The sequence below is a fragment of the Babylonia areolata genome, chromosome 4, assembly GCF_041734735.1.
Source record: "Babylonia areolata isolate BAREFJ2019XMU chromosome 4, ASM4173473v1, whole genome shotgun sequence".
Classification (NCBI taxonomy): Eukaryota; Metazoa; Mollusca; class Gastropoda; order Neogastropoda; family Buccinidae; genus Babylonia; species Babylonia areolata.
This window is the reverse complement of record NC_134879.1, coordinates 27097474-27120701: the sequence shown is the minus strand read 5'-3', so window position 1 is coordinate 27120701 and position 23228 is coordinate 27097474. Positions and strand designations below refer to the sequence as shown.

Genomic DNA, 23228 nt, shown 5'->3' with positions numbered 1-23228 from the left:
AGACCACGAGCAGTATGCGCCCACATGCCCACACACACACAGGAAAAACACAGATACAGAAGCACGTACACACATATGAAACGGACATGTATATACACACACACACAAATAAACATACACACTCACACAATATAAACACACACATGCACATATTCGCACAAGCACAGATACACACACACAAATACACACACACACACACACACACACACACACACAGAGAAAATACAGGATGATAAAAGACAACAAGATATTTCAAAAAAACTTCAGAAATGATTTTATTCCAACAGAACACATTTCAACAGAGCATCCTTGCACACAATTGCAGCAGTAGGAAGATGTACACAAAGGAACTAAAACCATCCATTAACTGAAGGATGAAACTTCTCACTTTCTCCACTCATAACGTCTGTTATACAGTTGATGAGACCTTTTCACTTCAGCCACAGTTGATCAAACTGCCACTGACGGAGCTTCCGTTTCACGGTGACTCTGTGGCTGGTTCTGGGCCATGCTGCAGGACTGAGAAAGCTCCCCACTGGTGCCTGTCCCCTGGACAATACCGCTCTCTGCTTCGTCCTCCGGGGCAGGGTCGATTCTTGGCGGCCAGTCAATGTTCACAGCCTGCAAAACACACAGGGAATCATTCCTCAACTGAAACAAGCCAATGCTGTAAGCCTGTAGTAAAAACAATATGTTTCAGCTTCAGTCTCAAAGCATGTGGAAGAACCCACGGCAACAAAAGGGTTGTTCCTGGCAAAATTCTGTAGAAAAATCCACTTCGATAGGAAAAACAAAATAAAACTGCAAGCAGGAAAAAAAAAAAAAAAAAGAAAGAAAAAAAAGGGGTAGCGCTGTAGTGTAGTGACATGCTCTCCCTGGGGAGAGCAGCCCAAATTTCACACAGAGAAATCTGTTGTGAGAAAAAGAAATACAAATACAAATAATCCATACAAGCTACACCATATCTGCTGGGGAAAAAAAGAATGAAAAAAAAAAAAAAAAAAGAACACGAAGAAAAGGACCAGAAGCCTGAATGTGGAGGGAGTTTTCTTTTGGTGTGTTTCCCTGTACCTTTCTTCTCCTTCTCACTGGTTTACTGTGCATCCACTGCAAAGTTATTCAGACAGTGCTGTACCTCTGTTCACCTGGGTACAAGCTGACAGGAGACACTCCTGCTTCACTCAGTGAAGCAAAACTTAATTGTGTTTATTATGGTAAAATACCTTCAGGTATGAACACACACACACACACACACACACACACACTCCCCCACCTCCCTCTTCCTTCCCCTTCTGCAATGACTTCTCACACAGTTTAGGGAGAAAGAGAAGGAAGGAAGGAAGGAAGGAACTTTTTTTTTTTTATTGAGGTAAGTGGGGTAAGCATATGTGTGATATTTTTTACATCTAGCCCTCAAGGGCAAAGAGAAAATTAAATCAAAATATTCACAAAAATAACAAGGGTTGAAGACATACAGACATGACACTAGGGCATACTCAAACGCTTAAATAGACAAACACATTACATAAACATAATAACTGTGCAGGACATACTCAAATGTGTACACAAACACATTACGTAAACATAATAACTGACACAGGACATACTCAAATGTATATATAGACAAACAGATTGCATAAACATAATAACTACACAGTAAATACTCCAATGCATATATAGACAAACACATTACATAAACATAATAACTGACACAGGACATACTCAAATACGTATATAGACAAACACATTACATAAACATAATAACTGACACACGACATACTCAAATACGTATATAGACAAACACATTACATAAACAAAATAATACTCAAATACAAACACATTCCATAAACATAATAACTGCACAGGACATACTCCAATGCGTATACAAACACATTACATAAACATAATAACTAATACAGGACATGCTCAAATACGTATATAGACAAACACAAAACATAAACATAACAACATCAGAAGGAGAAGAAGACATACTGTGTGACATCCAGTAGTGGAACAAGCATACATGCGTTTTTGTACATCCAGCCCTCAAAGGCAAAGAGAAAACTATGGACAGAAACATAGCACAAACACAATAACAGCATCATCATCATCATCATCAGAAGAAGAAGACGACGACGACGACGTACCGTGACGTCCAGCGCCAGAATGTCGCAGTCAGCACCCAGCAGCGTCCTCAGGTTGGGCTGGGTGCGACCAAAGTCGCCGTGAACAAACTCCTTCACGTACCTGACTGCAGTCAAGGACAACACCGGCCTGACAGTGACGGCAGTGAAATACACCAACGTAGAAATCTTAACTAATGTTTTTGTTTTTTCGTTCTTCAATCATTTTGCATATGTTTCATTTGTTTGTCCTTTTATTCCCCCCCCCCCTTTTTTCCTTTTTTTTTTTTGAAACTGTCTGTCTGTGTCTCTCTCTCCCTCACACACACACACACACACTGGCACATATATGTAAGGGTTTAAATGTATGTATTTCTTTACCACCATTCCCCCTCTGCCACTCCCTTCTCCCACCCCAGCCTCTTATTCCTTTTGTGTGTGTGTGTGTGTGTCGTCTAATATGACAGTGGAAATTAGCAAAACTGAGGAGGGCAACTTCTAACTAACGTATCAGAATACAGACTTCGGCAAAGGGTGTAATAAATGAGTGGTCTGAGCACTGGACTTTCAATTCAATGGTCATGGTTTGATCCCAGCATCAGATGGGTGCAACAGGTGAAGGGTTAAAGCGTTGGACTTTCAATCGTACCATCTCCCAAGTCAACAGATGTGCAGACCTGCTAGTGCCTGAACCCCCTTCATGTGTATATGCACACAGAAGTTCAAATACGCACATGAAACATCCCGTAATCCTTGTCAACATAAGGTGGGTTATGGAAACAAGAACATACCCAGCATGCATGCCCCCCAAAACATAGTCTGACTGCCTACATATATATGATAATCAGTCGTGTCCGACTATGACCATCAGAACAGCAGAGGAGGCAACTGCTGTTCCGACTATTTGGGCTAGAATTTGATTATAGTGGAGAGTGTCTTGCCCAAGTACATCCCCACTCTCTCGGCCTAGAGGGTTTTAGGACAGTCGGCGTTGGGATGGTTCCCAAAGGCCAACTAGCCCACAAGGCTGCAGCACTAAGAGCCAGTGCAATTTCGCCTCCTAGTTTGAGAGTCATAGTCCTTCACAAAAGACTAAGCTGTAAATGGTTTCCCACTGACTGGAGAAACCACTGATAATACAGCTCTCACTTTGCTGTTGGCCCAAATGTAAACTGATGTCAATCTGTGATATAAGCCGAGTATTGGGCCTGACTGCCTACAAGGTGGGGATAAAAAAGGTCATACATGTGAAAGCCTGCTTGTGTATACAAGAGAATGTTGAGTCACAGCCCACAAAGAAGAAGAAGACCACATGGACAGAAGATGGTAATTGGGTAAAAGGAAATTTTCTATCTAAAATTAAGTTTAAATAACATACTTACCGTGACCCAACTAGTGCAGACTCCGGCAGGGGTCTGACATTCCTGTCCTGTGCAAACTACTATCCGCCTATGCGGAGAAAACGAAACTACGGCCGATAACCTCCCGGAAGTAGGTAACCTCCCCTTTGTCCCGCTGGCTAGCGCCCTCTTTTGACGAAATACATTTCACTTTCAGTTTCTCAAGGGCGTGTTAACCGACAAAAGCTACTACACGTCTGCTACACAGATGCCTGACAGTGGCATAACCCAGCGAGCTAGTCAGGTCTTGAGTGCACGCACATATGTTTGTGAACCTATCAAAGTGGACTTCTTCCATTCAGTTTTGCCAGAGGACAACACTTATCTTCCCATGGGTTCTTTTTCTGTGTGCCAAGAGCGTGCTGCACACAGGACGTAGTTTTATCATCTCTTCCGAATTACTAAACACTCAGTTGGATTTCAAGTTAAACTTGAGAGAACGGATCCCAACCCAGACCCTCACGGACACTGTATTGGCAGGTAAGCGTCCTAACTCACTCAGTACGGCCAGTCCTCTCTTCTCCTATACACAGACCCCTCGGATGTCCAGTGGGTGTCTGAATGACCCAACCTTTAGCTTCCATCGTCAGAATTGTGGTATTCTTTGTCAATATTCACTTCTTCAGTATAAGAGCCTTCCGCTTGCAATATTTTGATGGTGGTAATTGGGGTGAAACGCTGTTAACGTCTTCTCTTTCGCCGTTCGTATGGAGAGAGTTAACCATTCTGCCACCTTCCTCCTGACAGAAACTGGTCGATGGGTAAAAGGCATGAAACGCCAAACTCCCAAAGGATACGTCCCAGCCTGTGTGCTAAGGTGCAGGTTGAACTGCAGACCGTTGACAGGCTCCACCGTCATTGAGTAGATCTTCCTTTCTCGGGTCGCTAACGTCCGTCTGACAAAAAAAAAAAAATGACACTCAATATCATGTTATCATATTTACCATGCTGTTTGAAACGACAGTAATAAATTCTGTAAACATTCTCACCTTACTGTTGAAGGCATTTTGCGCAATGAAAATGACAGAACGAAAATGGCATGTAAAAGAAAAACTTGTCTTCTTTTTGTCATTGTCAAGTGTCTGTGACTTGAAAGTGAAACACAAATCGGACAAGATTCAACTATAAGAATTACTATGGAAGTGTTTTTAGGTATTCTATTTAAATTCCTTCGTCAAAAAAAAAAAAAAAAAAGGTTTACGATAGCATATAGTTGAAGACTTTCCCAGTTCTTTCTTCACAGCTGTCAAAAGTATTTCACTGTGTATTTCCATTCATAAAATAAACCTTCATTCTAAATACAAAACAACAACAATCACTTCACACAGCACTCACCTGTGTAGAACTCTGATTGGGGTCTTCTGATACAGAACAAGATCCTGCAACAACAGAATGCACACACACACACTCGTGACACATTCACATGTAAAGGAAAAAGAGGCAATAGTATAGAATAGAATAGAATAGAATATGTCTTTATTACCAAGTGTACCAGGGTCACAAGGAATATTGGGGGTGATAATACATAACAAGATACGAACATAAACTGAAAATCATACACAAACACAGATACAGTAAAAATTAGGATACATGCAAGTGCATATCAATATAAAAACTTGTGCATACTCACACATGCACACACTGCACACACACACACACACACACACACACACACACACACACACATCACAACTTGAACTCTGAAACACATCACATACACACACATGCATATGTCAAGTAAGTGCAAATAAAGATGCAGTAACCCAATGAATGCAAACACACATTCTGTATGCACACATCAAAGAAGACACAGACTTCACTGATCATAGCAACACATTCAATTTTTTTTTTTTCTTAACATCCAAAGTCCCACTCAAAGGCCATGGACGGACATTGTTTTTTTTCAAAACTAAGAAACTTTTGATATCACTGAGGCCTCATACTTCTCCATCTTATAAGCAGAATAAATGGGAACCGTTCTAAACAAGCGACGGGGACAATAGCCGAGTGGTTAAAGCGTCGGACTGTCAATCTAAGGGTCCCGGGTTCGAATCACGGTGACGGCGCCTGGTGGGTAAAGGGTGGAGATTTTTCCGATCTCCCAGGTTAACATATGTGCAGACCTGCTAGTGCCTGAACCCCCTTCGTGTGTATATGCAAGCAGAAGATCAAATACGCACGTTAAAGATCCTGTAATCCATGTCGGTGGGTTATGAAACAAGAACATACCCAGCATGCACACCCCCGAAAACGGAGTATAGCTGCCTACATGGCAGGGTAAAAACGGTCATACACGTAAAAGCCCACTCGTGTGCATATGAATGAAGGCAGAAGAAGAAGAAGAAGTTCTAAACAATAAATTCATATCAGATCTGTTGATGGATGAACAGCCTCAAAATGGTAAACTCTTTGATTGAAGATTGATTGATTGATTGATATGGATACTTATATAGCGCCTATCCTTGGTCGGAGACCAAGCTCTAAGCGCTTTAACATGATCTTTGCCCCAAGCTGAATTTGAGATGAAAGCGAAGGTCTTTGCCCCAAGATGAATCATCCAAATATGAGTATATTCTTTCTGCATGTGGAATCGTTTTACATACAAACTGATCCTCATATCCAACTAGAACTGCATCTGATCAAATTCATCCTTGTAATCAAGGCAAGAAGCAGGTACCAAATAAAGAAGAAATACACACATGCATATACACACACTTGCCTGCATGTGTGTAAGCACTCTCGCACACAAGTGCAAACAAACACACAAATATACACACAAACACATGCTCGCACACACACACACACACACACACACACAGACTTAAGTAGCAATTTTCATCCCTAGCATTGTCGCCCCCCTTGTCTAATATCACTTTGTAGTGAAAAGTTGTTAAACTAAAGAAAGAAAAACTACACACGCCCACACAAACACAGACACACGCACGCACACACACACACACACTAACACACACACACACACACATACACCCAACACACATGCAAACAAACACACAGATACACACACAAACACACAAACATCCCACGCACATGCAAAAAACAACAAAAACACAACACACGACACACACACACACACACACACACACACACGTCTACAGATGGACAGAAGTACAAGAGACAGAGAGTACCTTGGTGCTGTCCAGTGTCTGTGTGTCCTGAGAGGTGAGGGGACGTTCACACCAACACAGCGCGGTGTACATCTTGGACTTGTCCTCCTCCCCCTCCTTCAGCTTGCCCACGTCCTCCCTGCCACACACCACACAAACAATATAAAAAAAAAAGAAAGCATTTATGAAATAATATTTATAAAAAAACAACAAACTTTTGATTACTCAATCCGTAACAATGTTTCAAATACAACACACACACACACACACATGTACACATACACACACTCACACACACACTCATACACACACACACACTCACACACACACACACACACACACACACACACTCACACACACACACACACACACACACACACACACACACACACACACACACACACACACATACTCACACTCACACACACACACACACACACACACACACGTCACATACTCATGCACCACAGACCTTGTGACAATCTGCAAGTCACGGATCCCAATGCTGTCTGTCTTGGCATTAGTTTCCTGAAACACAGCGTAATCACACATGACAAACACAACTGAAATAGCATCAACATTGTAAGTTCTCAACAGTGAGCAAGAATATGATATGACTCTTGAACAAAGTTTTTCATTTTGGTTAGAATGTGCACAAAGTAACAGAAAACATTTGCTAAGAATCATCACGATTACTCAAATTCCAAAACTGCTGCACATAGGCTGTGGATGCAACTTGAGGCTTCCATTTGCACAAGTCTATTGGTTTACAAATGACCATAAAATAACGGGTACAAGCTGTGAAGCAGATCCACCTAATCTGATCCATTCACACGCAAACATTGACACACATACGATATCCCCCCTCCCCCAAAAAACAACAACAACAACAACAACAACAAAGCGAAAAAAGACTGTCTGAGTGATGTGTTGTAAAACGCTTCAAGCTGGTTGATAGCACAATACTAATGTACAATCATTCATTCACACACACACACACACACACACACACATAAACATAAACACACACACACACACACACCCAACACACATGCAAACACACACACACATAAACACACACACACACACATAAACACACACACAAACATATACACACACAAACACACACACACACACACACAAACACACACACACACAAAGCCTACCTTCTGTATGGCTTTGAGATCCTCAGGGGAGAACTTAATTCTGTGTGGGTTGATTAGCTCAACAACAAATGGTCGACCTGTCCACACACACACACACACACACAAATCAATTCAACTTTATATCAGCGAACACGTTCATTAGCAAAACACCCCTTTCTCTTCTTTTATTTTTCTGTATTCTGTGATTACGTAATAATAATCAGAATAACTTCTTCATCTCATTAAGAGAAACGACATCAGGTGCGGAAAAAACAAACACGGACGGGGTACTCAACACAAAAACATTAAACACTGAATTAATTTAATATGAAAAAAAATTTGAATATATATATTCTCTTTTCCCCATCCTCAGTGCACACTCGGGTAATTATAAGACTGTCAGTCTCTGTCCCTTTGTTAGCAGCATGCCCCATTCCAACCCTTGATGTTGGTTTGAAGACTGCCTCGACGGGTGCAATAGCCGAGTGGTTAAAGCATTGGACTGTCAATCTGAGGGTCCCGGGTTCGAATTACGGTAACGGCGCCTGGTGGGTAAAGGGTGGAGATTTTAACGATCTCCCAGGTCAACAGACCTGCTCATGCCTGAACCCCCTTCGTGTGTATATGCAAGCAGAAGACCAAATACGCACGTTAAAGATCCTGTATTCCATGTCAGCGTTCAGTGGGTTATGGAAACAAGAACAAACCCAGCATGCACACCCCCAAAAACAGAGTATGGCTGCCTACATGGTGGGGTAAAAATGGTCATACACGTAAAAGCCCACTTGTGTGCATACGAGTGAACGCAGAAGAAGAAGAAGAAGAAGACTGCCTCAGTTGTGGTTGTTGTTATTTTCTCAATGCCACTTTCCCCCTGCCTCACCCCCCCCCCACCCCTCCGCACCCCACCTTACACCCCCTGGCCCCCCCTATACCCCCTCTGCCCCTTCCTTCCCTGGCCTGCTCTTTTGCTGTATGAAGGTTTGCTGATTATTATATTGTAAATGTCTGTCCACTACTCCCGTGATTTTTTTTAAGACTGCCAATCTACAGTGGGAATATTCTCTCTCAAATACCCTTGAAAACAAATTAAATTCTGTCTCTACAGTATGTCATAAAACATGGGATATAGTCTGTAAAATACACACACACACACATACATGCACATACACACGTACACACACACACACACACACACATACACACACGTGCACACACACACACACACACGTGCATATACACACGCACACATACAAAATAGTAAATAACCTCCTTCATTGTCTGTTCCAATGAATCAGGAACCATCATCCTGTTTTATACAAGTATCATCACCAGTTATCCCCAATGATTTACCTCATGACGCATGTTGGTCATTCATTCCCTTCCAAACTGGTTGCACAATACATGTACATGATTATTCTATATATTTTGCTTCTTTTCCCTTTAACACCACACACCCCTTTCATACCCCCCGCCTCCTACCCCCACACTTCCATCCCTCTCCCTCCTCAAGTTTTTGAGTTTAAGTTTATTTTCTGCTATCAAGACATGTAAGATTTCTACCATCAAACAACGATGTACTTTCTGATCAAGGTTTTGTATGTATATTCAACCTGTCCATAGTCATTAAACATGATCTGTAAGACTTACGCTGATGAGAGACGATCATGGCTGAAGTGAACACCCTGACTGAGAATGAATAAGCGCATGTGTCCAATGTAATTTTCACAATCAAGCAGACACCATGAGAAAAAAAATCAATAATGGAATCACGAACTGCTAAGACAGGTACTACAGCCGAGTAATCAAAGCATTGGAATTTCAATCTGAAGGTCCTTGTCATGGTGTCCAGTGGGTTAGGGGGTGGAGATTTTTCCAGTCTCCCAGGTCGACAGATGTGTTACCTGCTAGTGCCTGAACCCCCTGTGTGTATATACACACACACAGAAGATCAAATGCACACATTAGAGATTCCACAGTCAGTGTTGGTGGGTTACAGAAGAAGAAGATACCCAGCATGAGCTCCTTCCATATAGAGTGTGGCCTGCCTACATGGTGGGATAAAAACGTTCTTGCATAAAAATGCCTACTCGTACAAATGAGTGAATGTGGGAGTGGCAGACAATGAATGCAGATGAAGAACACAACCTGCTAACTGCTGTAGATTTGTGAGCACACACTTTATTAGCATCTGTCCTATACTGACAGCCTAAAAGTTATGAGTATAAGTCACAAGTAGACAGCGTAACAGCCCTCTCTGCATTACTCCTGTGTGCCCCAGCTTTTTCATGATTCAAGATCTGTATGTATGATAGTCAGTCATCTCTGACTATGGCCATCAAACAGCAGAGATGGCAAATGCTGTCCTGATGATCTCAGCTAGAATTTGATTATAGTAATAAATTCATAAGGATTCCTATGAACACTACCCACTGTACATAGAATCACTCACCCAATCCAAGCATCCGAACATCAACATCTTCTCTTCCTGATGCCGAAAACTTGTGATCTGAAATTTCACATACACAAAAACGTGAACAAAAAAAAAAAGAAAAAAAGAAAGAAAAGAAACTGTTACCAGGTTTGTTTGGAGATGGTGTTGTGTCTATATACCCTCACTGATGGTTTTCAAGACAATGATTCTAATTCACACACACAAATGGAGTGGTGGCCTCGTGGAAATGCGTTCCCCCAGGAAGGGAGAGAAGAATCTGAGCACACGTTTGAACCCCACACTCGCCAGTATTCCCCCCCCCCACACACCCCCCCCCCTCCCATTGTCCTTGGGTGGTGGTCTGGACTCTAGTCATTCACATGAGAGAATAAACTGGGGTCCCATGTGTAGCATGTACTTAGCCCATAAAAAAAAACCAAACCCAAAACAACAACACAAAAACCATGGCAACAAAAGGATTGTCCCTGGCACAGTTCTACATGAAAATCCATTTTGAAAGGTAAACAAATACACCTGCAGGCAGAAAAAAAGAAGAAAGAAAAAAATGGTGACACGGCTGCACTGTCTCAACACACGTTCCCTGGGGAGAGCAGCCAGAGTTTCACACGGAGAAATACATTGTGACAAAGTATGTACTAAAATTCATTCTCCACACAACCACGACACATGCGCACACTCACAACAGTTACAGGTGCCTGCCCATAACATACACACTCATACACACAAATGGGCACAGTAAAAATTCATATGATACACACACATGAACATTCTACAACACACACAGCAAAAATAAACACATACCTAAACACTCAATCATGGCCATGTATTCCAAATCCTTACTGCCTCACCCGACCCAACCCCCAACCAAAAAGAAAAAGAAAAAAAATCTCAAAAAGAGAGAGAGGAAAAAAAAAAGAGAAAAAACTGTCATTCTTGTTCAACAAGAGGTTTACGCCATTCCAATCCAACCAACACACACAAACTGGACAGACAGTGACATCCAGCACTCTCAATATCACTCATAGTGGAAAGGCATTAACATGAAGACTACTACCCAGCGCTTAAAAAAACAACAACTATTACTGTCATATTTGTACGTATTCTCCTGTGTCTTGTAAACCTTAGAGTTTTATGACATTAAAGTATTCTTTTTTATTCAGTCAGCTGTTGCACACCATGTATGTTCTATTCTGTTCTATTTAATCAACAACAGCACAAAACATGTGTGTGTGTGTGTGTGTGTGTGTGTGTGTGTGTGTGTGTGTGTGTGTGTATTCTATTCGCTCGGATGCAGCACATTTCTATCTGTCTGAATCTCTCTCTCTCTCTCTCTGTCTCTATCTATTCTATTCTATTCACCCAGCTGTAGCGATCCATGTATATTTCATTCTATTCACTCAGCTATACACTGAATTCATTCAGCTGTAGCAAAACATGTAGATTCAATTCATTCTATTCTATTCTATTCAGCTAGCTGTGGCACAACATAAATATCTATATAGCCATATATCTATATTCCATTTCATTCATCATTTTATAGCACAAAAAACAAACACACACACACACACACACACACACACACACACACACACACTCACACACACACTCACACACACACACACACACACACACACACACACACACACACACACACACTCACACACACACTCACACACACACACACACACACACACACACACACACACACACACACACACACACACACACACACACACACACACACACACACACACACACACACACCAGTGACCTGACCTGCGGGTCTGAAGCGACCCAGGATGACCTGACAGACCAGGTCCTGAACAGAGCTCTGCATCTTCAGCTCCCCATCAATAATCCACGGTGTCTGGCTCAGCTCTCGGCTGTACTTCTGGTAACGACCTGCAACATGCGTCCTCCCACGTCTCAGGACAGACCCAGGACTCGTACTCTTTGTGTTTCAAGTCAGACCAATGATTTGTTGCTCCTCTCTCTCGAATCTGACCAATGATGGCAGTGACGGCGCCCAGTGGGTAAAGGGTGGAGATTTTTCCAATCTCCCAGGTCAACATATGTGCAAACCTGCTTGTGCGTGAACCCTCTTTGTGTGTATACACAAGCAGAAGATCAAATATGCACGTTAAAGATCCTGTAATCCATGTCAGCGTTCGGTGGGTTATGGAAATAAGAATATACCCAGCATGCACACCCCAGGGTAAATAAACAAAAGTGTAACACACGTCAAATGTTACATGTCAGCCACAGCCGTCAGTCGGCTCTACCCAGGTAGGCAGCCTGTTGTGCAAATGAACCCGTGTTTGTAAAGCACTTAGAGCTTGGTCTCCAACCGAGGGTAGGTGCTATATAAGTATCCGTATCAATCAATCAATCAATCAGTTTGTTGCTCTTCTCTCTTGAGTCAGACCAGTGACTGGTTACTCTTGTGTCTCAAGTCTGACCAATGACTTGTTGCTGCTAGAATGTCCTATCCAGCGCCATCTTCTTTTCCAGATCTCAGTGGTGACTGCTTTTGTATTGAATAGCATACATAATTAAACAGTATCACATTTATATTGGAAAACAGAATACATGGTTTTTTTCATCCAGCAGCCAGTGTCATGTCCCCAGCCTCAACACACATACTGAACAGTAAATGTAGCAGTCACAGTAGATTATCAGAAGTCCTCAGACCTATACGTCCCTTCATTATGGGGTCACACATCTTTTTTTGTTTGTTTTTTGCATTAACTCTTTCCATACGAACGGCGAAAGAGACAACGTTAACAGCGTTTCACCCCATTTACCGTCATCAAAATATTGCAAGCGGAAGGCTCTTATACTGAAAACGTGAATGTTGACAAAGAATACCACAGTTCTGACGACGGAAGCTAAAGGTTGGGTCATTCAGACACCCACTGGACATCCGAGGGGTCTGTGTAGAGGAGAAGAGAGGACTGGCCGTACTGAGTGAGTTAAAGGTGTTATCATCATGTCATTTGGACGTGTGACATAATTATACTATCCTTTTTTATTTCATGATGGCATGGAGTCATAGCTATCAGTATCTTGAACAAAACACAGCAGAAGGGAACTGACTTTACCTGCTACAAACACAGCATCATGAGACACAGAGATGTCACAGGTGCAAGCTTCTCTGGGTGCGGCCGGGGGACAGGAAAACTTCCTGCAACACGATAGGAGGAGTTTGTATTATACTCCATGTTTGGTGTTACATATACTTACCATGTCAAACTGATGCAAACTAGGCCTAACGGTTTGCTCTGCTTGGCCAAATTTCGCGCGGCAAACAGTGAAAAGACGAGCAGTCTTGGCCCTGTCCGCTCTCAGCCAATCAAACGCCTCTGGGTAAAAAAAAATATTTTATCATCTAAATTGTTGATATATTTACTGATAAAAAGGTGACATTAATTTTTTTTTTTTTTTTTTTTTTTTTTTTTTGCAAAAGCATTTCATCCACAGAACAACACAAACTTTGATTGTTCCTGGACATCACCTTTCCAAACACTTAAGTACTGGCAGAATACATGCATTCTTTGTTCCCATTTTACTTCTCTTTTCTTTTTATCTGTCTCTCTGTCCCTGCTCCCGATCCCTTCCCCACCCCAACAGATGCGAAGATTGCTGGGACTTACCTGGAGAAATCAGATGGCATCATGTCTCCCAACACTTTCTGAACACTGGCCCTTGTGAATGTTTCATGGTCCCCCTGGACAAAGATTCTACACGTTTAACTGTCAGTGTCGTCATGAAGAACCCACATCAAAACAGAGCCAGGGTGCACCTGCATTCAAACACATCTGTTTACCAAGAACACTGATTTCTGATTTCATTGTTGGTTCATACACGACTTCTGTTTGACCTGAAACTGATGCTCGCATTGTTTGCAAAATGCAAACAAAACACAACAAAATCAAACAAAAAAAACCTCCACAACAACACATATACACAAAAACTGATACTGCAGTATGAATTAGAGAATAAGAAAAAATGGCTTCTTTGAGCATCAAGCATACTACCAAGCACAAACTGTATGGCATTCCAAAAATAGGTGAATGCGAAAAACAACAGCCAATTAGACCAGTTTCAGTTCTGCAGGTAGTTTGAATCCTTTCAATTTTTGGTGGTCTCAGTTGTTTGAAATCAGTTGAACTTCACTGTGGTAAGGAGTGTACATTAAACCATGCTGCCAATACTTTTTTCCTTTATCACGTACACTTACATTATTAATATTTCTCACAACATACCACTCAAAGATCTGCCCCTTTGAAAAATCCTCGGTAGCACAAGTTTCAGTTTTCAATTGTCATACACGTTTTTGTTGTTGTTTTTAGTAACATGGAACAGCCTTTGTAATATGTTTTCAAAGTTTACTATGCGTGCGTAAAGGCTTGTATCCACATGTCTGTTCAGAACACTGCAATGCACAAGTCAGCAGTTTACTGCAATAAAATATGAAGAACACATTAAAAACTGTACAACACTGTGATTTTGGAGAGAGGGAGTATGACATGCTCATCAAGGCACGTTTAAACACACTCGTACACACACATGAATGATCGTGCACCTATACATATACAACAAATGCACACATCAATTAACACACGCACACAGACACACACACATTCACACACAAGCACTCATGCATGAGTACATACACACACATGCATACACACACATGAATAAGAGGAAAGGATGGTGGAGGAAGAGCGCAGTCACAAAAGAATAAGTCTTCAAGTAAATTTTACCTTCTTCACTTTCCTGCGGCGAAAGGTGCCTGGAAAAGTGTCCAACCTGTCCAAAGATGCAGCTCATGTAATTTCAGAAGAGACAACTTGCCAGCATTAAGTGACAGTAGCTGCTTTTTTTTTTTTTTTTTTTTTTTTTTTAACATGGGTATTCAATACAGTGAGGTTTCTCTCAGATTTCTAAACATCAAAACAGAGTTCTATGCCTTCAAGCATATGATGGGAAATGTTTTTTGGGTGTTTTTTTTTTAAATATTACCTCCGTAAGAAAGAGCAAAACACAGGCTTATCAATACCTTAAAAGTAAAAACATGCCAGGCAAAGTGACAGTCATCATTATCTATCTTTTCTTTTTAATTTGATTTTACTTTTACCAAATATTCAGAAAAAATGATTCACATATACAAGGCCTATCTGTTTAAATTATAAAGATCACAGTATATCTTTTATATCTTCAGCAAATGACAATAATTACTGTTCTATCTAAAGCATCCAAAAAAAATTAATGCATTTACTAAGCATTCCATTAACATCAAATTATCAATTCTAAAAAAAAAAAAACACAAAAAAAACCCCACAAGAAGAAACTTACAGAAAATGACACTCCTGATCAGAAGGCTTGTACGTCAGGTTCAAAAGAATGTCAAAGGCGCTCTGAAACAACCCAAAAGAACACACATACTTTATTTTCATATGATCATATATATTTGATAAAGATATAAAAAAAATAAATAAATAAAATAAAAAATTTAATTTTTTTAAAGCACTTTCTTTTTTTCCCAACATTTAAACACTTTCAGTCAAGTAAAGATGATACTAATGATAAAAATGAGTGCTTGAAATGACATGGGACCTATGATAGGGACACCGTGACTTTCTAAACCCACACAAGAAGAAGCTGGGAAACAAGAGAAAAACGTGGCAAAAATATATGTGGGGAAAAACAACAGCGTGAGAGTATTCCAGCCTTTTTTCCATGCATCCCAGTCCAAAAGATTGGGGCAGAAATTATGAAACAAAGCTACTGAAAGGAGTAGTCAGAGACCACTGATCTCCTTTGAAATCTCTTTTCAACAAACCCCTTTCCTGTTCTTCCCAGAGAACAGGTTGAAGTACTGAACAACACCTACACAAGCAAAAGTAGTGACCAGTCTAATATCATCATCTTAGATGAACAGACTATAAACAAATAAACAAAATGAAAAGCAAAAGTAGTGTTGGACAATCACAATGCAAATTCAGCAAAAACACTGAGCGGGATATATATATATATATATATGCATGAAAACGCTAGTTGCGTGTGTGCATTAGTCTGTTGTGTGCGCGTGCATGCCTGAAAGCATGTGTGTGTGTGTGTGTGTGTGTGTGTGTGTGTGTGTGTGTGTGTGTGCGCGCGCGCGCGCGTGCACTCACATGCCCACATATAAAGAAAAGTATGTTTGCTTGCGTGCATGCGTACATGTGCAAATATGTTTAGTTTGGAATGTTTGTAAATCTGTAACAGCATGCATACGTTGTATGTGTGTGTGAGTATGTGTGTGTGTGTGTGTGTGTGTGTGTGTGTGTGTGTGTGTGCATTTTACTTATATACAGTTTATTCCCTTGATGTTTTTATTAATGTATTGTTGTACAATACCTTATGGTCTTAACGTGTGCGTGTGTGCGTGCGTGTGTGTGTGTGTGTGTGTGTGTGCATGCGTGCGTGCGTGCGTGCATGTCATTTTTAGTAATCTATACCCTTTTTTTGATGGATGTTTTCATTTGTAAATATTGTTGTGTAATACCCTATTGTCTTAACATGAGTATGTGTGTGTGCGGAGGGGGGGTTAGTCTATCGTCAGCTATTAGGAATTCTTATTTGACGAGTTTTAATCTCTTCTTATGCTGCGCATGATGATTTTATGCCAGTGTTTACAACGAGCCTGTGATTGCACAACTTAATTTCCATGTGGATTAATAAAGTGTTTTTGATTTGATTTGATTTGATTGATACACATCTGGGAGGGTCTGTGAGTGTAAGAACACTGCATACTGAAAATGCATACATGTAATCATGTACAAGTGTGTGCATGTGTGTGACAAATTTGGATCCACACATTCATGTGAAGAAGCACAGTACCCTCATCTGGAAAGGAACGCCCAGAAGCTGAGACAAACTAGGCCCGGAACTCCATTTGAAGACATCCTTGATGGTAGCGATCTTTTCTTCTTTGTCTTCAAAGGTAGCCCTGCAAACACACGCACGGACACACACACACACACACACACACACATGCACACACACACACACACACACACACACACACAAGCAAAGAGGCGTACACACACACACACACATACACATGCGCACACATGTATTATTTATCATAAGCATCACGATACAACCTAAGAAGCAGGACAGTGCAGAGACTGGAGAGAAAAAACAATGGGAGACACAACAGCAACAATGAAGCCTGAACAAACAGAAAAGTCCCGGAAGACAAAGAAGAACAATGCAAACAACAAATAGAGAAGACCAAGAGAAAAGGAGAACCTGGGCACAGGAAATTGGTTGTTGGTTTTTTTCAGCTGAGATACTATATCATACTGACAGCCCACACTGGAGACAATTTCACACATTTCGCCCCACATCACGACTGCCTCGCGATGAGAGTTCACACTCACTGAGACCACAGAATGAGGAATTCATGTCTCCAACCTTGCTTTCAGTTCAAGTGCATTGAAACTGATTTGTCTTGTTAACTTCCTTTAATGATGGCAGATAAAATCATATTGCTTCCTGTACTGATTTGTCTACCTTGCTTTCGGTTCAAGTGCATTGAAACTGATTTGTCTTGTTAACTTCCTTTAATGATGGCAAATAAAATCTTATTGCTTCCTGCTTCTTGTGTTGTGACAGCATGCTCACAGTGACCATTGAACAAGGAGCTCCTGTCTTCAACCATGCTTTCAGTTTTGTTTTGTTTGCTTTGTTTTCTTTGTCTTGGTAAAAAGTAACCAGTTTCATTCAATTTTCACTTTCCACATGCTTGAGTGATCATTTATATTTTACAACAAGTACACCAAAGTTTACAACAACAGTCTGTTTAAAAACAAACTGCTAATTATTACTTTTCTGACTTAAACCCTCTTTCTGCCTTCACCACTTGAAAATTACTTAATCTTGAGTAATGTTATCATTCTGTTTTACTTGGGATGAAATGGGTGAATCTTTCACACCATATGTGAGTGAAGACAATACACTACCATTACATCTAAACATCCAGGTTACAAGCTAAAATATGTACGCAAATATGAAACACATGAGAAGATAAATGTCTAGTCTATTTGAAAATCTTGTTTGGAAATATACTGATTTGTACCTTTTCCTCTAAAACAACAATAGCAGTATCAATTTCTAATCTGAAAAAAAACACACCACATCATTATAATAAAACAGTTCTTATTAAATGAAGCATGAAGAGAATGTACAGAAAACATCAATGTTCACCTGTATTTCTGGACGAGGTACACAAACACTGCATGCTGCAAAATAACAATACAAAATAGTTTTAAAAAAACAACAAGTATAACTTGTATGTGGGTGGGTGGAAGTGTGTGCAAGTAATCACGTCATTGTATGGATACGCATAATTATATCAGTCAACAATATAATACAGACAGGCAATAACACAGTTGTTGATAAGGACACACAGTTTACAAGTAAGTGAAGACTGAACATGTATGTTTTGACAAAACTACCGTGTTTTTTTTTCTGTCAACCAAGTGGTATGGAGAAAGTAATTTGTAACCTTTGGCAGAAAACATATATCTCTCATCACACACACAGGGCTTTTGTGCAAGTTCACGCATTTCATAAGCTTCTTTCAATGCCATTTCTTCTCTCTCTCTCTCTCCTTCTCAGTCTCTCTTAAAAAAAAAAAAAATATCCATTCATTATTCTCTGCTTGTATCTCTGTCTCTCTCTGTCTTTCTGGGGCTCGTAGTAAAGCAGATGAAAGATAGGCAGATTTGTTTCTATTTATAGTAAATCATACTGCCACTCTCATGAAATCATAACTAAACTGTAATGACTTTATTTTCTCTGTAGAAGCAGACAAACGACAGAGAAAGATCAAGTGCTGGGCATAGAGCAAACTTCAGAAATGTACATGAATCCATATAGTTAATAATAATACTAGTGCATACTTATAGTTATACTATTGAAATTTGCTCCAGGTGCTTTACAAAACACTTTTGTTTGCATAACACAGTACATCAATGTTACGAACACACACCAAAATGTGACTAACACACACACACACACACATACACAGAGAATACATACATACATTTAAACACACATATAAACCTAGCAGCTGCCCTCCACACATATGCACACACCTCATGGGAAACAACACCAAAACCATCATGAATGGCATCATGCAAAGCTTCAGTTTATATGTCTAGTTATGCTCTACATATGTTATGTAACTGTTTGTCTCTGTGTACATCTCTGTGTGTGTGTGTGTGTGTGTGTGTGTGTGTGTGTGTGTGTGTGTGTGTGTGTGTGTATTTGTTTGTTTGTTTGTGTGTGTGTGTGTGTGTGTGTGTGTGTGTGTGTGTGTTAAGAAGACAAAAAAAAAAAAAAAATTCTAGCATCAAAACACATAATCAATGAACAGAACTAAACTGGTGTGGTGCATTTATTCCGAGCATGGCAACTGACTCAGGTACATACCTGTCTCAAAATTGTTGCTACTGGCAACATGAGTGACAGCTGATAGTCACTGTATTCATGATCAGCTTCCTTCACTGTTTCTATGATCTGATTCCAGGACAAACAAAACAACATGTCATCATTTTTTTAACATTCAGGAGAGATGATGATGCTTCCAGTATATGACTCATTCGTCAAGTTTCATGCTGATTTTGATGTTGTTCAATATATACATTCTGTTCTTTGAAATTCTCTGAATCACTTTCAACAAGTTTCATTCTGGTTTGATATTTTCTAGGTTAAAATAAAGTTCTCCTCTTTGAAATATTCTCAGTCACACTGGACACATTTCATTTTGAGTTTAATATTGGCCAAGTTCAAAATGTACAGCTCTTTGAGTTTGAATTACCCAGAGTCATTTTCTGAATCAGTACATTGACAAGACAAGAACTTCAACTCCTCCCTCCACCCTCTCCCTGTCTCCCCTTCATCCTCCACTCTCCTACCCTTTGCATACACTGCACATATTTTATCTGTGTCAAATGGATAATGACAAAATCACCTAATCCATGAGAAAACCATCCTGAAAGTTTATAATTCTACTGTGAACAATGTGCCAATATATAAACTTATATATAATAAAAATAAGTTTCAAGTATAATAGATACATATTTCACCACAAAAAGTCAACATATACATTCCCTAATATATTTTCTATACAATATCAACAAAAACAATGAAAAATGATTAAATAAACATGATGATCATTTAGTCATCATCATTAGTTTTTATTCATCATATTTGTAAACACTATCATTCTTATTTCTTAAGTCACTGGATAAGAGGGAAATAAAACATAGATAATTTGTAAAAACCAAAAATCATAAGACAACAGACACAGACAATGCAGTGTTAAAGCAATCAGACAGACAAATGTGCCGGTATTGTACACAGATAGATGTGGGATTCAGACCTCTGCGGATCTTTTTTCTTTCAGAGTTTCACTTTCAGACCCAGTGGCTATTTCCCTTGTCACATTGATTTTGTTCTACAACAAAGTATCTATCATTAAGTCATGATTAATATCCTCTGTTCATTTGTTATAACTCACTGCATCAATCTTCATTCACATTAGTATCGAAAAAATGTGCAACAATCTCAGTGTCTGGTATTGTGGAATGATGGCCTGGAGGTAACGCGTCCGTCTAGAATCTGAGCGCGCTGGTTCGAATCACGGCTCAGCCGCCGATATTGTCTCCCCCTCCACTAGACCTTGAGTGAAGGTCTGGACGCTAGTCATTCAGATGAGACGATAAACTGAGGTCCCGTGTGCAGCATGCACTTAGCACACATAAAAGAACCACGGCAACAAAAGGCTTGTTCCTGGCAAAATTCTGTAGAAAAATCCACTTCAATAGGAAAAACAAATAAAAACTGCAAACAGGAAAACAACAACAACAACAAAAAAAAAAAGGGTGGCGCTGTAGTGTAGCGACACGTTCTCCCTGGGGAGAGCAGCCCAAATTTCACACAGAGAAATCTGTTGTGATAAAAAGCATTGCAAATACAAATACAAATACCTGTTGATAGAAGTCAGCACAAGCAAACTCCTGCAGGATGCCCAGACATGCTGGACATTTCTCTGTGGACAAAGCTTTCTGCTCCTCTTCCTCGGCTGCTGCTTCATCTACACAGGGCTTGATGTACTGGGAGTACAACTCCTGTAATAAACAATTTTGTTTAAAACTTTAACTCTTCTTTAAAAGAAACAACTTAAACTATATGGGACAGTGACACAATAATTCATGACAAGTTGAACAACAAATACTCATGTTTTATTAGATTAAAAAAGTCAAATGCCTGATAATAGGGAGACGCAATGGCATACCAGAAGAGTTATGGTTATGCAATTAATGTTTTACAACCAATGTTTTACACTACCATTTGATTATACTGTATGGAAATTATTTTTCTAAACTGTTAAACAACTCACAAACACATACAGGATTATTATCTCCCCGGTCAAAAATTGCAGATCTGCAAGGCAGTGTCTGAATCATTTTTAAGTGTATGCTCACACAAAGTATCAAATATGCAAATTTTATCAAAGATTCTATAATCCACATGAGAACTGGATCAGTGGTGGAGTAACAATAATTAATAGCCAGGCCAGCAATACACTTATCACAACAGATATTATCAGTAAACTGATGTTGGTTGCATGAAGAAGATGCTAATATAAGAATCATTAACATACAAATAAACAAAAAACAAACAAAAAATCCAGATTTATTTGTGAACAGTGCCAGATCTGGTGCAGCTTTCAAAAACATGTGCTTGTGTAAAATGGGATGAAAAATGAATAATTTTTTAAGTTTACTTCAATAATTTACAGTGAATTATTTATTAAGTAACAATGTGTTACCACCACCTTTATTTAAGGTCTATAGAAAGTTCTATATATAACATAAAAAATACAGTGGTTCGTATACTTCGACTTCTCTAACAAGCATCTGTGTGTGTGTGTGTGAGGAGGGGGGGGGGGGTGATAGAGAGAGAGGGGGGGAAGGGGGGAGACTCCGAGAGGGTGAGAGAGAGAGTTTGATGGTGAAATACATATAGTGTGACGGTTATAAGATGCCTGACTTACCTGTTCCGACGGCACGTAAGGGGAAGGTCTCTTTTCCCCAAGAAAACGCAAGATGCAACGAGGACAACATCCCTTTTGGTGGAGGTCCTTCAAAATTACTCTAGTTTCTTCATCCGAAGATGTAAACAAATTAAGGTCGTTCAACATTTTTGTCCCAATACTGTTTGACGTTCGCGCAATACAGTCGATCAAGACAATCAACCGGTATGTCCAAACAACACGGGGCTGTAGAAATGTCCGAAGATACGTAGCGCAGCACGCTGTACTTCCGGTTTCGCTTTTGTGGCCACAGCCCACAATTACAAAGTAAAGCAAAAACATTGTTCCTAACAAAACATAAAAACCAACTGACTGATTGGATCTTGATTTTGATTTCCTTTGCTCTTGTTGCTGTGTGTACGTGTCGCGTGAAAGGTATATAAGCAGACTTTTTTTTTAATGATGTGTCGTGTGGTGATTATCTTTAGTTAGTCCTTTGTTTGATGACTGGTAGTGATCAATGTTTTGTTGTATCAGTTTCAAGTGTTTTTGGGTGTGTGTGTGTGTGTGTGTGTGTGTGTGTGTGTGTGTGTGTGTGTGTGTGTGTGTGTGTGTGTGTGTGTGTATGTTCAACGTAGCCTTAAGGACATACTGGACAAGTATGTCTTTTTTTCTTCTTCTTCTCAGTTACGTACGTATCATATCATGGCCTGGCTTCGCTGACGAAGATCTAGGAAGGGCGTTGTCCACGTACGTATAAACTGAAATAGAAATGCCTTCCGGCGAAGTGCATCATTGCATCTCTGTTTTCCGTGTGTTCTGTCCTACTGAGTCTTTTTGCATCTGTGTCTCGGTCTTCCGTCTCTTTGCCACCCTTTATTTGCCT

At 40.1% G+C, this 23228-nt stretch overlaps 1 protein-coding gene across 2 annotated transcripts; it reads right to left on the bottom strand.

Moving 5' to 3' along the window:
- Nucleotides 1-258: 258 nt before the first annotated feature.
- LOC143281628 (tRNA pseudouridine synthase Pus10-like) lies at nucleotides 259-22629 on the bottom strand. Of its 2 annotated transcripts, XM_076586874.1 has the most exons (18): nucleotides 22364-22629; nucleotides 21294-21434; nucleotides 19735-19821; nucleotides 18505-18539; nucleotides 17134-17242; nucleotides 15607-15668; nucleotides 15015-15060; nucleotides 13902-13975; nucleotides 13350-13432; nucleotides 12025-12150; nucleotides 10246-10302; nucleotides 7815-7891; nucleotides 7121-7176; nucleotides 6670-6787; nucleotides 4859-4902; nucleotides 4321-4419; nucleotides 2148-2247; nucleotides 259-621 (listed from the first exon to the last, which is right to left on the bottom strand). In XM_076586874.1, the coding sequence occupies exons 1-18, from the start codon at nucleotides 22508-22510 to the stop codon at nucleotides 451-453; spliced, it is 1632 nt and encodes a 543-aa protein (XP_076442989.1). In that variant the 5' UTR covers nucleotides 22511-22629; the 3' UTR covers nucleotides 259-450. The 2 variants fall into 2 exon arrangements, with proteins under 2 accessions (XP_076442989.1, XP_076442990.1); XM_076586875.1 differs by lacking the exons at nucleotides 18505-18539; nucleotides 19735-19821; nucleotides 21294-21434; nucleotides 22364-22629 and adding an exon at nucleotides 17548-17678.
- Between the last annotated feature and the right edge of the window lie 599 nt (nucleotides 22630-23228).

Excerpts from the sequence above, each read along its gene's own strand:
- LOC143281628 (XM_076586874.1), bottom strand. The coding sequence starts at position 22,510 with ATGTTGAACGACCTTAATTTGTTTACATCTTCGGATGAAGAAACTAGA. Across the intron at positions 13,976-15,014 it reads GCCGCAGGAAAGTGAAGAAG|GGGGACCATGAAACATTCAC; the intron begins GTAAAATTTACT and ends ATCTTTGTCCAG. Across the intron at positions 2,248-4,320 it reads CTTAGCACACAGGCTGGGAC|GTACGTGAAGGAGTTTGTTC; the intron begins GTATCCTTTGGG and ends GACTGCAGTCAG.